Below are 13740 nucleotides of genomic sequence, written 5' to 3' on the forward strand. Positions count from 1 at the left end.
CTAGTCAAACTCCATGTCACTGAACACAAACACCTTCCTTACCATCTGCTCAGGTGGCAGGTTATCGGCGACTGCGATGCTGAGGAGCTTGTCGAACACCACCTGGAAGTCCGTGTTCATCAACCAGTGCATCTGGCGGATGAAGATTGTCTTCTCCCAAAGGGTCTTGCCAGTGATCTGGTGAATCTCAGGCCATGCGCTGAAGGTGATGAGCCGGTGGTGCCACGGCTCATCACTAAGCTTGGAGATGAGGAGGCTAAGCGCGATGCAGACATCCAAGAGTACACCACTCATGTTGCCCAACACGTCATAGATGGCGATGCAGTTGCTGAGCTTGCTGAGCGCCCGCAGGTCATTGACCATGCGCTCCCACTGCAGGATCTCGTGCAGGAGCAGAGCGCCCGCCGCAATCTTCGCCTTGCCGATCTCGACGTCGGCAAGGTAGAGCTTGAAGCGCTTGGTGTCGTGCTTGAAGAAAAGATCCTTGTACTTCCTCATGGCCTTAGACACCACGCGCGGGTACACGACGACGCCCCACACTTGAGCCGTGATGAAGATGTTCGGGAGCGGGGGGGGGGGGGGGCGCAGCGAGGCGAGCACCTTCCGGAGGCAGTTGCGGACTTCGTACACATAGTGCTCGTCCGCCATGTCCTCGGGGAGATCGGGTGCCAATCCCTTGGGGAAGAGTCGACACGCGATGGCCTCGCTAAGGAGCATGTAGCGGTCATAGCAACAGTTCAGTGACGGGCACCATTTACCGGTGTCCGGCGAGGGAGATCTCATTGAGCTTGCCGTCGGCGAGCTTTCGCAGGTCCCCAGCGAGGAGCTCGGCGAATATGTCCGCCGTGCAGTCGTGCAGGAACCGGTAGTTTGGATCACGGTGGTACCGTTCGACCGCTCTTGCGGCGGCCTCCGCGCACCACCTCCTCTCGATCTTCCGTTCGAGCTCCTTAAAGGCGGCGGTGCACTCCTTCGTGTCCAAGCAGAGTAGCCCCTGCGCGGCGCCGGTGCGCGAGCCTCGACCTTCTTCCTCGTTGTGTTGGTGGACACGCCGCCGCCGTGGCTGATGCGGTGGAGGATCTCGAGGAGGACCTTGAGGTAGCCGAACTCGATGATGGAGGGGGCGTTGAGGGCGAGCGGGGCGGGGTGGCACTCGTGCATCAAGAGCGCGGTGGCGTAGAACCCCGTGCGATCGTACTTGCCCATGCCGCGCACGCCGAGGAGGTTGCACGCGAGATGGAGCGCGGTGTTCGGCTCGGCGGCCCACGTGTCGACAAGGAGGGAGGCGACCCTCGCGGCTGGGGTGCTGTCGTGCTGGGGACCACGTGGAAGAAAAAGTCGAGGTCGAACGTGGGCGATGCGTTCTCCGTGAGCCGCTTCGCCGGCGGCGGTCTTGCGGACGCGAACGCTAGCAGCACCGATGGGAGCGCAGCTGCGGCGCGGAGGAACCCCACTGGTGGGCCGACGAGGTTGCAGGAGACAGCGGCTCGCCGGCACGCCGCCATTGGTTCCCGGGTAGGGTTGGTTTAATGACGAGATTTTCCTTTGTCGATTAGGCGATGGGTGAAGAATGGTGAGAGCAGAGGACCTGATGTGTGGGGTCGGGGTTGTTTGATCAAGGGTGAGGCTTAACACATGCCCTCCATCTAAAAAAGAATGGTGTTTTAGCATTTAAAATTTGTCCCAAAAAAAATGATGTTTTAGAATTTAAATCTTAGGCGTACATGATTTGGTTGGCATTTAAAATTTATCCCCAAAAGAATGATGTTTTAGGATTTAAATCTTATGCGTGCATAATTTGGCGCGTTGATATCATGCATGCATGATTAAATAGAAACATATTTTCTCCATTCTATATGCAAACTGAACTAAATAAGAGTACATGCGTCTTTTTCATTCACCCCTAATCTGTCTAAAAAATCCCAGAAAGTCATTCTTTTTGGACGGAGTTGCAATTTCTGCTATCTTGGTTTTTTTAAAAAAACTTAAAATCATGCTCTCCTTTTTTTTGAAATTTTGTGCTCGTAGCTACATTGAATCAGCACCGGAAGATACCCAGGAATTTTGAGGATATTTCACTCTTTCGATCCAGAAGTTCTTGCTCAGAATGGGAGGATCAATACTTTTTTTATAATAACCTTATAAATTAAGCTGTGGTCTTCCGAACCTTACAGTGCCGAGGCGTTTTCAAATTTCAAATGGATCGAACTAAACCTGGAACACGATCCCCATTCCATGTGAGTTCAAACACAATCTTGAAGCTTTCGTTTCAAAAAAACACAATCTTGAAGCTTGACAAAAAAAAGATGTATTGCCAATTGTCAAGTATCGTAATCCTCCATGGTTTCACTTCCACCAACTTTTTTCTGAGAGAAATTCACTTTCACTAACTGGACTAGGCCAGTTGCATGAAGTTGATAGGAGTGGTATACTTGGCCGGCCCATTGTAAAACGCCTGGGCCGCGAGAAAAGTTGTCCGCTGAGACGGGTGCGCGCGGTCCCAGAACACGTGCTGGTCACGATTGGTGCAGAGCGTGGAGTTCGTCGTGCACTCCCCCTCCCCGCCCAGCCGCCCGCTCCCGCAGCACGCGCCGGCGATGTCGGTGAACCCCGACGCCCCCGGGTCGGCCAGGACGTCCTGCGTGAAGCCGTAGAAGTCGGCGAGGGAGTAGACGAGGCCCGGCAGCCTCGGGGCGAGGCCGGCGAGCAGGGACCGGACGGCGCCGTTGAAGCCGGCGGCGAGCTGGTTGAGGAGGCCCGAGCACGCGCCCGCCGGGCTGGCCACCCGCACCGCCGGCACGCACCCCAGCGGCCACACGTTGACGACGGCGAACTTCCTGGCGCCCATGGAGTACAGTTCCTGCATATCAAATTAATGCATATGCACGCGTAGTTAAGCTTGAGCGAATCAGATGAATGGTTCTTTAATTTTGAGAAAAAAGAATTGAAATGCTGCTGGTTGGTGCGTGTGATCAGACCGTGATGGCAGCGGAGTAGTTGGAGACGAGGCTGGCGTTGAGCGCGGCGGCGTCCCTCCGCTGGTCTTCGGCTGACCTGTTCCGCGCCAGCTCGGCCGCCGCGAAGACGTAGAAGTCGTTGTTGCCGATGTTGACGACGAAGACGGACTTCTTGAGCACGGCGTCAACCGCGCCGGCGCCCACGGCGGCGACCATCTTTGCCTTGGTGGCCTCGAAGTACTGCAACTGCTTGGACAACGGGATGGTGTTGCCGGCGTTCTGCGTGAACGTAATTCGATCTGTAAATTAGTTACTTGCAGTGGAGTAGTTTTTTGTTTGACGATCGATCTGAAGATGAAATACTTACGGTGGAATCGAGGATCCCAGCTCCTCCGGAAGCATAGTTGACACCACTGCTGAGAGCGGTAAGGACCAGAGGGCCGGAGGAGGAGCTCGGTGCCAGCGACAGATAGGCAGGAGGGCTCAACCCAAATCCCATCTTCTTTGCTGCAGCACGAGCCGATAAAATTGAGCATGCTCTCTGTCCATGTTCATAAGTACAGATCATGTGTGTCGATGCATACCGACGTAGTCAGCGGTGTTGTAGCCATTGCTGAACCTTCCGGTGGGGATGGAGCCCGGGAAGTCGATGCCGTTGAAAGGCTTGTTGGCCCTGGGGACGGCCTCACCGGGCAGATAGTTGTTGTTGCCGACGTCCACTATTGAAGACCCGAACACGTACATCGCCGGCGGCCGCGCGCCGCCGCCGGCAACGGTGCCGACGAGCACCTGCATACATGTCAGGAGGCAGAGCACGCGAAGACGACCCCCCATCGCCCACACACTTTCTTGTTGTAGCTGCTGGCCTGCTGCTAGCACACGGCTTTCTAAAGGGAAATATATAAGCTGATTGCATGATGCATACGTCTGAACAGTAAAAAATTGACGAAAAGTCTGGGAGCCGCACACGCGAATTTCAAGTCTAGTGCAAACCTTCCTTCTCATCTCACCTACACAATACATGCGATTGAGTTAGATATTCTTTTCTTCTGAAATAACCCGTGGAGAGACCTTTAGTACCGGGCAATGACACTGCCCGGTACTAAATGGTGATATTGTTCGGTACTAAAAAGTCTACGACAACTAAAAATTTCTACCCAATACAATGCTCATATTTCTGGTAGTAGTAATGTGCTAGATCAATACTCAATAGAGCTTTTAATTGGCCACATGACTTGTCAGTCGTCGATGGCGATCGAAGGGGCGAGCGAGTAACCTACGCACTCCGCTCATGGACGTAAGTACGTAACTGCGACCATGACTGAAAATGGAATAATGTCAATGCTTGGAGGAACTTCTCGCTCGTCATTTGATGGACGAGGAAAGGAAAATGGAAACGCCCATGCTTGCACGCATGTGCTACACGGCCGGATATGCATGCATCTTTAACGACTGAAACCTGGTCGCGCTCCCGGCCAGGCAAGCCGTCCACATCATCCAAAAGAACACTGGCCATCGGATCGCGCGCGGACGGCACGGATCGTCTCACAGAGGCCCGGCGATCTATCATAAAAACTCCTAGACTTCATCGAAACCAACCTACCGTCCGAAGACCTCTCTCAGGAAATGTTTCATAAAACCCCAGAACTTCGTCGAAATACAACCCGCCGTCCACCGGCCTCTCTGAAGCAACCTTTCGGAAAAACCTCTACCTTTCATGAAATTAGAACTCCGTCCTGCCAGTTTGTAAAATACAAATACAAATGTAGAAAAATGTGGATTAACTTTTGTTGGCTTCGTTAGGACATAAAAATATTAAATTTTGGTAATATCCATTTAAACAGCTTAATACTAGTATTTTTGTGCTCTTATAAATGTTTCACGTCCACAAATAATGGTTACACTTTGATATGAATTTGTTTCTTTGTCATATTACTTCTGCATTAATAAATAGTTACTATTGGATATAAATCTTGGTGAAATCATGGATAATACTTTGCCAATATCTTAATCATGTTAGATCATGTTTACTTAAATATTGCTTAAATATTGTACGCTTTATTAAACTATAAAAATATATATCCCAAATCAAAATAGATGGAGGGCTATTTCTGCACGCTGTTCTAGTGTGACCCATTTTTGGTCAACTGCAGAATGAAGGGCATGTTGAACGTATATGATCGGTCGTTAGCATGGCTGCTATCTCGTTTTGTTTATAAAAAACATTGATTGATAGGGTATGCATGCATATCTTGTCAGCGAACTGTTCTGTTGGACGTATATGATCGGTCGTTAGCATGGCTGCTATCTATTCAAGTTGAAGTCTAGGTTCCACAACACTGCTAATATTTTTCTGTATTTATTTTACAAATAAACAATGATATTTTTTACATTTAAAAAGAGAGTTTTATTAATTAGGAAGTAAAATAATTACACTCATTTTTAAGAAGGTAAGGTATTGTGTTTTTGAAGAAAATGTAGTTATACATACTTTTTTGCATTTATATATACTTCATATGTTTGCGGAGAAGATTTCCTTTTGGAAGGATCATCGGCTCAATGGAAGTGGGTGCGAGGCTTGCGTCAAAATCACTACCGTCAGTACTCAGCCAGTTCAGCTATTACAGAGTGCAATTCGCAGGACCTGTCATTAATGGCCGTTGGGACAGCATGTATATTGCTTTATGCCAATCTCAGTGAAGGTTTTATAAGAAGTTTCATAACCATTAAATACCATGACATATCACCAATTTTGCTAATATAGCAAAGTCATTGAGAGAGGAGAGAGAGTTTCATATATGTGAGAGGAGTTTCATCACCATAAAACCTAACAGGCACAATTATCAGTTTGGTAACTTGTGCACTAGTCATTTAGCCCTTTTATTTCTTGGGACTGATTCTCAGTCCAAGTCTGTAAATACTTTAATTGTGTTCTACTATAATGAAAATGCAGAACACCAGCCGTACTTGTTCTTTAAAAAGATGTATTGCTCATGGGCCCATTGCTAATTGTCAAGTCTCGTAGTCTTCCATGGTTTCACGATTGGGCCAGTTGCATGAAGTTGATGGGAGTGGTATACTTGGCCGGCCCATTGTTAAACGCCTGGGCCGCAAGAAAAGCGGTCCGCTACGACGGGTGCGCGAGGTCCCAGTGGACATGCCCGTCGCGGTCGGTGCAGAGCGTGGAGTTGGGCCTGCACCCCGCCTCCCCGCCCAGCCGCCCGCTCCCGCAGCACGCGGCGGCGACGTCGGTGAACCCCGACGCCCCCGGGTCGGCCACGACGTCCCGCGTGAAGCCGTACAGGTCGGCAAGGGAGTAGACGAGGCCCGGCAGCCTCGGGGCGAGGCCGGCGAGCAGGGACCCTAGGGCGCCGTTGAAGCCGGCGGCAAGCTGGTTGAGGAGGCCCGAGCACTCGCCCACCGGCCGGGCTCTGCACCCGCACCGCCGGCACGCACCCCAGCAGCCACACGTTGATGATGGCGAACTTCCTGGCGCCCATCAAGTACAGCTCCTGCATATCAAATGCATATGCACGCGTAATTAAGCTTAAGCTAATCAAATTAATGGTTCTCTTCTTCCTTCTGAGAAAAAAGAGAGAGAATTGAATGGTTGGTGTGTGATCAGATCAGACCGTGATGGTGGCGGAGTTGTTGGAGACGAGGTTGGCGTGTAGAGCGCGGCGGCGTCCCTCCGCTGGTCTTTGCCTGACCGATTCCGCTCCCGCTCCGCCGCCGCGAAGACGTAGAAGTCGTTGTTGCCCATGTTGACCACGAAGACGGACTTCTTGAGCAGGGCGTCAACCGCGCCGGCGCCCACGGCGGCGACCATCTTAGCCTTGGTGGCCTTGAAGAACTCAACCTCCTTCGACAAGGGGATGGTGTTTCCGGCGTTCTGCGTGCATGTAAATTAGTAATTATACTCCTTATTACAGTGGAGTATTTTTAATTAGTTTGATCGATCGATCTGAAGATGAAACACTTACTACGGTGGAATCGAGGATCCCAGCTCCTGCGGAAGCATAGTTGACACCACTGCGACAGGTAGGAGTTGGGTGCCAGCGACAGGTTGGCAGGAGGGCTCAACACAAACCCCATGTTCTTCGTTGCAGCACAGCTCAAGCAAGCGGCACGAGCCGATGAAATCTAGCATGCTCTCTGTCCATGTTCATGACTAAGTACAGATCAGATCAGGTATACACGCGTACCGACGTAGTCAGCGATGTTGTAGCCAGTGCAGAACCTTCCGGTGGGGATGGAGCCCGGGAAGTCGATGCCGTAGAAGGGCCTGTGGGCCCTGGGGACTGCCGCCCCCGGCAGGTAGTTGTTGTTGCCGACGTCCACCAGCGAGGACCCGAACACGTACATCGCCGGCGGCCGAGCGCCGCTGGCGACGACGGTGCCGACGAGCACCTGCATCCATGTCACAAGGCACAGCAGAAGACGACGACCCTCCATTGCTACTGCTAGCTAGCCCACGGCTTTCTGAAGGGAAATATATAAGCTGATGATGATGATGCGTAGCAGACTAGCAGCAGTAGGTAATGTGCTACGTCAATAGAGCTTTTAATTCGCTACATGACTTGTCACCTTTTAGTCATCGATGGCGAAGGGGCGACGAGTAAGGAGTAACCCTACGTACTCCGCGCACGGACGTACCATGATTGAATATGGAAATGGAAAAATGTCAAGGCTTGGAGGAACTTCTCACTCGTCATTATTTGATGGAATGGAAGGAAAGGAGAATGGAAACACGCATGCTACACGGGCAGGATATGCGTGAGTGTGCATGCATGTGACCGATTTGGTCAACTGCAGAATGAAGTGCTCGTTGGACGTATATTCGATCGGTCATCACCGTGGGCTGGCTGCTATCTCGTTTTTTTTTTTTGACAATTTCCATTTCATAAATCCTGCGTAACACTACCGGAAAATCTGCCGAGTGCTAGGGGGTTGCCGAGTGCAATCCTTCAGGCACTCGGCAAACAATTTCTTTGCCGAGAAACACTTGGCAAAATAATTGCACTCGGAAAAAAAACTCTTTGCCGAGTGTATAAAAAAAAACACTCAGCAAAGAATAGGCACTCGGCAAAAGACCGTTAGGGAGTGTGCCGGCCATTAGCACTTTGCCGAGTGTCTGTTAATGGCACTCGGCAAAGAAATACATTTGCCGAGTGTTTTCTTTTGCACTCGGCAAATAAATAAGTTTGCTGAGTGTTTTCTCTCAGCACTCGGCAAATAAATAAGTTTGCTGAGTGTTTTCTCTCAGCACTCGGCAAATAAATAAGTTTGCCAAGTGTTTTGTCTCGGCACTCGGCACGTATGATGTTTACAAACCGAAGCATCTCCGAAGAAGAATCGTAGCGTTGAGATGGATTCGGTAAGATTTGGGAGTCAAAGTGACGGTCGAATTGGGGTTTGACTTCAAAACTTTTTGTATAGGCAATAGAGAATATAGATTGTTCCATGTGAAATTTTGGTAATTTTTTGGAACCATTTGACAATTTTAATTTATTAAGTGCAATTATAGAATTTTAATTGATAGAAATTGAATTTGAGCTATAACTATATAAAAATAATGGAATAATATTCGTAGAAAAATCAAATATATATTGTTAAGTGAATTTGACAAGGTATTTTCAAAGTACATCGGAACAAATTTAGAAAAACACGTTACGGAAAAGAAGGAAAAGAAGGAAGAAAAATGAAAAAAAAGAGCTTTGCCGAGTGTCCCGATCCGACACTCGGCATACCCGGCTTTGCCGAGTGCCAGATCTGGGGCACTCGGGAAATATGCTTCATCACCAGTAACACCGCTCCCTCACCCGCACACACGCACGCACCCAAACTCACACGCACACACGCCACGCTGCCGGCCTCCCGCGCTCGTGCTCGTCGGCGGCCCCGCACCCGCTCCCGAGCCGCCGGCCTCCCGCCCCACCGACGGCCCCCGCCCCTGGCACCCGGCCCTCGGTGCCCGCCCTCCCGCCCCCGCCGCCCGGCCTCCCGAGCCCCGGCGGGCCGTCCTCCCGCCCCCGACGCGCATCCCCCGGCACCCCACCCCCGGCAGCCGGCCTCCCGACCCCCGGCGCCCCCGCCGACCCCCGGCCCCCTGCGCCGCCCCCTGCCCCCTACGTGACACGGCCGGACACTACATGGTTCCAGATGGAGGCACTCCAGGTTATTACTATTTTATTTATCGTTCATTGATTTTTACATACTTTTGCATTGTATTATAACATTGGGATGAAATATTGTAGGCCCAGGTGGAAGAAGAAAGGAGGCTACACGAGTCGCTTGAGATGAGGATGGAGGCAGATCGGCAGAGGATGGAGGCAGAGTGGCAGAGGATGGAGGCAGATCGGCAGAGGATGGAGCAGATGTTTGAGTATATGCAGGGTGTTTGTGAGAGGATGGGTCAACCTCCACCACCGATCCCATTCCCTCCTCCTCAACCTCCTACAACTACTCCTGTAAGTTACTTCATAACCTTATAATCACCGTTTCTAGTTTATGCAGAATCAATCTTACAAAGATGCCTGGAAATTAGGAACTAGAAATAAATAAGAAACTAGAATGATTTATAGTTTACAAACTAGAAATAAACTAATAAACTAGAATCTAGAAACTAGAATAATTTATCTCTTCTCCTTTGTGCAGAATCAATCGCGGCATCGAATGAGCCTCATGACCTAGCATGGTCACAGTGGACACCGTGTCCTCAGTGACTACTTGTGATTTTATTTGCATTTGCATTTGTGGATTACCTGCGACTACTTGTGACTACTCAGTGGACACCCTTGCACTCAGTGAATTTTATTTGCATTTGTGGTTGTGAATGTACTTATATGCATGTAATGTTTATTTGAGTGGGGGTACGTTATACGTGACCGAACCATAAAAACTGCAAATATATGGTTGCTTTGCCGAGTGCCAGAAGAAATACACTCGGCAAAGAGAAGACGTGGCAAAATTCTGTGCATTCTGGGCAGATTTTGACCTCTTTGCCAAGTGTCACTGGCCTCTTTGCCGAGTGTCACAATGACACTCGGCAAAGAGGCCAAATTCTGGCCCAGGACGCAAGGCTTTGCCAGGTGTCAGGGTTTGGCACTCGGCAAAGTTTGCCTCTTTGCTGAGTGTTTCTGCCCGATGACACTCAGCAAAGAGCCAAGCTTTGCCGAGTGTTTTGGCAGCTGGCACTCGGCAAAGAGGCATCCTTTGCTGAGTGTTTTTTCCAACTGGCACTCGGCAAATAGGCCAGCTTTGCCGAGTGTTTTTGCTGTTAGACACTCGGCAAAGCTGCCGTCACCATCTTTTTCCCGTCGCGTACCTTTTTTTTTTTTGCCGAGAGTCGGTTTAGCACTTGGCAAAGTGTTTGCCAAATGCTCGATAAAAAACACTCGGCAAAGAAACATTTGCCGAGTAAATCGATGCCGAGTGATGTTTGCCGAGTGTAACACTCGGTAAAACCTTTGCCGAATATTTTTGGGGTTTTGCCGAGTGACCGGGGCACTCGGGGATAAGCATTTTGTCACCATACGTATGCATCGATCTAGTAGTTTGCATATGCTTTTTAATTTCCTGAAGAGTAGCAGTGTACGTGTATTTTGAGAAAAATATAGGTTAGCTAAACTCATCACACCAATAGGGATATATCATATTATCATACTTTTTTTTACCGATTAACATTGGGGCTATCTATAGGACACCCGAGTATTTAACCCCCTCCTGCACTCAAATTTTGAGCCCTTGGATTTACATCATCATACATTCAATGGTCCACCTTCTTTCTTCTTCCTCCAGTCATCTTCTCGCTCTAGCTTCTTTCTTCCTCCTCCTCCCACCACCATGGACGCCAAAGAAGGGCTCGACGCCCCCGCACCACCCTCTTGCTGTCGTCTCTGGCGGCTCTTGCCGCCCAAGCTGCTCCCGCTCCCCTCCCCCACACTAACTCATTGGAGTGGACTTCCCCTACCCCAACCCTTCCCACCGGTTATCCCCTACCACCCCGGCCAGCGGCGCCCTCGCCGCCTCGCCGGCCCGCCCACCAACCGCCTCCACCGCCGGGCCGGCCTTCGTCCCCGGCTTCCTCCAGTCCCAAAGCCAGCAACCCGAAATCCTCAACCCCCGATTCCTAACCGCGAACCCCCAAATCGAGTGAAGATTTCGTGCAAGAAATATTCTGAGTGTGAGGAGGCAAAGCATGCTCGGGCACCGTATAGCTTTCCCCATGGCTACTCTAAACATCCTACGGACTACGGTACCAAGTAACTTCCCGTTTGACTATGTATTTTTAGCTCTCCATTTTACTCTCTAGTTAAGTTGCTCATTCCAACACACCGTCTATTTTTCACTCTTCAAATTCCAACAGCTAAGTTTCTCTCTAAAAATCTACACTCTCCATCTACTCCAACAACCTCTCTATTTCACACTACAATGGACTCTCCATTTGCACTTTTTATTTTGCAATTACTGTACGTGGGACCCACATTTAGCAAGCCAAGTTTGGAGAGTGTGGGGGAGCATTTAGCAAGCCGGATAGGATGACCATCTGGATAACAACTTTGTTGAATCGTAATTTTCTAGCAGACTTGCCAAATTTTGGGTTGAAGGGTGGCATAACAATTCTTGCTCTTAAAGCTAGATGAAAAATGTAGATAGTTGACAAGTCATTAAGTGTTTTATTCTTCCACGAACTCGAGGTGGAATTTAGTACTGAAAACGGCGTCTGAAACTCCAACAACTGGACTCAAAGACGGAATCAAAATGCAGAGAAAACACTAGGCCTACGCTTGAACAAGCAATGCAACGAGAGACGTTTTCCACATAGTAACAGTCAACAAGAGACGTTTTCCACATAGTAACAGGACATAAGAATGCAGGATCCTCTGTTTACAGCCTACAGCATAACACATTTATGACTTGCTTATTAGTTGAGTCAAAGAGGTTGTAGTCAACCTGGGCCGTAAAGTAGGATTATTGCGTAACCGTTGACCGTTGTAGTAAATATGTAGAATAAATCGTAGGCAATGAAATCGGGACAGGACACAAATACACGATGCTCTGTATCTAGCTTGCAGCAAAACAAACATTTGACCAAAGCAATTAGCAAGTGACATTCCGAATTGGCGTAGAGAAAACAACAAAGTTTCAGCATAAATTTAACATCCCGGCAATGCAGATGGTTTAATCCCCACAATTATGTCTCTAGCTCCATAACAGGGACCTGACAAAAGCAATTATCCATTGGAATTTTGAATTGGCATAGTGAACACAAAAAAGTTTTCACGATGTAAATATTAGTCGAGGAACTACAAAATACAGTAAGTGAAGGAATTCACTCCCAACAAAATCACATTGTGATGGGCAGGGTAGAAATTCTAGTGTCAAATGAAGTCTGAAATTCATACCCAAACTTGAAAAACATGTTCTAAATGCAGAGAAACAATACGTATGGCATAACCGATCATCACAGATATGAACAAAACATTAAAGCAAGTGTTAACAGCCAATGATATGAGATTATTTCCGCCGCATAGTGATATAGCATGGAGTTAACTAGAAACATAAGAGCTCAATACATCTTGAAAAAGTCATCATTTCTCCATTTCTTCTCTAGGAAGACACCATATCATTCAGTTAAATAGCAGCAAGTTCTTGGAACGATAGCAAAATTCAGGAAGCAAACTAGGACTAGCTACGCCTTCTGCCGATCAATCAAAGACGGCGAGCTTGCGTTACTCCGGCCTGGAGATGGCCCACTCCATGATGTTTCATCAGGAAGAACTAAGAGACATATAGACATAGTTCGTCAGTCCCTCACCTGTGGACGCCGTACCGTCATCTGGGTATTAGTTCTCGATTCATCTTGAGATTCCAAATTCACAGCAGTACCTGAAGGTAAAAGGCGCAGTTCTCGATTCATATTTCGTGAGTAATATGATAAGTTTCAAACATGCACTCAAAGCAACTTGGTATAGAGAAATAATTGAATTTAGTTGTCATCAATTTCGTGACCTTTGGCGTAAATTTGTAAGACGAGTTAATTAAATCAGAGCAGGACACAGAATATAACCTTGCACGATGCTTTGTTTCTAGCTTGCATCAAAACAAACATCTGACCGAAGCAATTAAGCAATCGAAAAAACAGAAGATAACCCTCGAAGCAATTAAGCAATCGAAAACACAGCGACAAAATAATCAGGAGCGTTCCTTCAAAAAAAAAAAATAGTCAGGAGCGATGGCGGATCATCACATTTACAGAAATCACAGCTACAGCTGGACGAAGACATAGCAAGTATCAACTGGATGCCGCAAACAGTTTCACGGTGCGTAGGAAGCCAGAATATGCAATGCTCTGTTTCAAGCCCCAAAACAGGGATCTAATCAAAGCCATGATCTACTAAAATTTTGAAATGACATGCAGAACTACAAATACAAGAATTGAGGAATTTAATTCTAGTGTCCAACAACTGAATTTAAGAACACATTCGAAATTTAGAGATTGCGGACACAACTCGTTCAGCAAAACCTACCATTCAGCCAATCAATCGAAGACGACAAGCTTCTGGTACTCCGGCCCTGAGATGACCTTGTCCATGATATCACTCGGCGTCACGATCCCGTCAAACAACTTCACCATGTTCTTGGAGAAGCCGCTCACCAGCGCCACGCCCTTCTGAAATGCGGTCACCGGCAAGGAAACCGAGTCCCTGAGGTTCCAGAACACAATCTCCGGAACGGCCGCGCCGTACCCGGCCTCCGTGAACTTCCTCTTGATCGCCTC

The 13740-nt window shown here is 48.7% G+C and overlaps 2 protein-coding genes and 1 pseudogene across 2 annotated transcripts; all 3 read right to left on the reverse strand.

Annotated features, from left to right (window-relative positions):
• On the reverse strand, nt 1–1505 carry LOC101754207. The gene is made up of 4 exons (XM_022826123.1): nt 1362–1505; nt 1024–1314; nt 759–949; nt 1–706 (listed from the first exon to the last, which is right to left on the reverse strand). Exons 1-4 carry the CDS (start codon nt 1503–1505, stop codon nt 1–3), a joined length of 1332 nt encoding a protein of 443 aa, XP_022681858.1.
• Nucleotides 1506–2292: 787 nt separating this feature from the next.
• LOC101771873 (GDSL esterase/lipase At5g55050) lies at nt 2293–3814 on the reverse strand. The gene is made up of 4 exons (XM_004965649.4): nt 3542–3814; nt 3325–3464; nt 2979–3236; nt 2293–2860 (listed from the first exon to the last, which is right to left on the reverse strand). Exons 1-4 carry the CDS (start codon nt 3789–3791, stop codon nt 2396–2398), a joined length of 1113 nt encoding a protein of 370 aa, XP_004965706.1. The 5' UTR covers nt 3792–3814; the 3' UTR covers nt 2293–2395.
• A 1900-nt stretch (nt 3815–5714) lies between these two features.
• LOC101772283 lies at nt 5715–7412 on the reverse strand (annotated as a pseudogene).
• Between the last annotated feature and the right edge of the window lie 6328 nt (nt 7413–13740).

This window comes from Setaria italica, chromosome IV (assembly GCF_000263155.2).
Source record: "Setaria italica strain Yugu1 chromosome IV, Setaria_italica_v2.0, whole genome shotgun sequence".
NCBI classification, from domain to species: Eukaryota; Viridiplantae; Streptophyta; class Magnoliopsida; order Poales; family Poaceae; genus Setaria; species Setaria italica.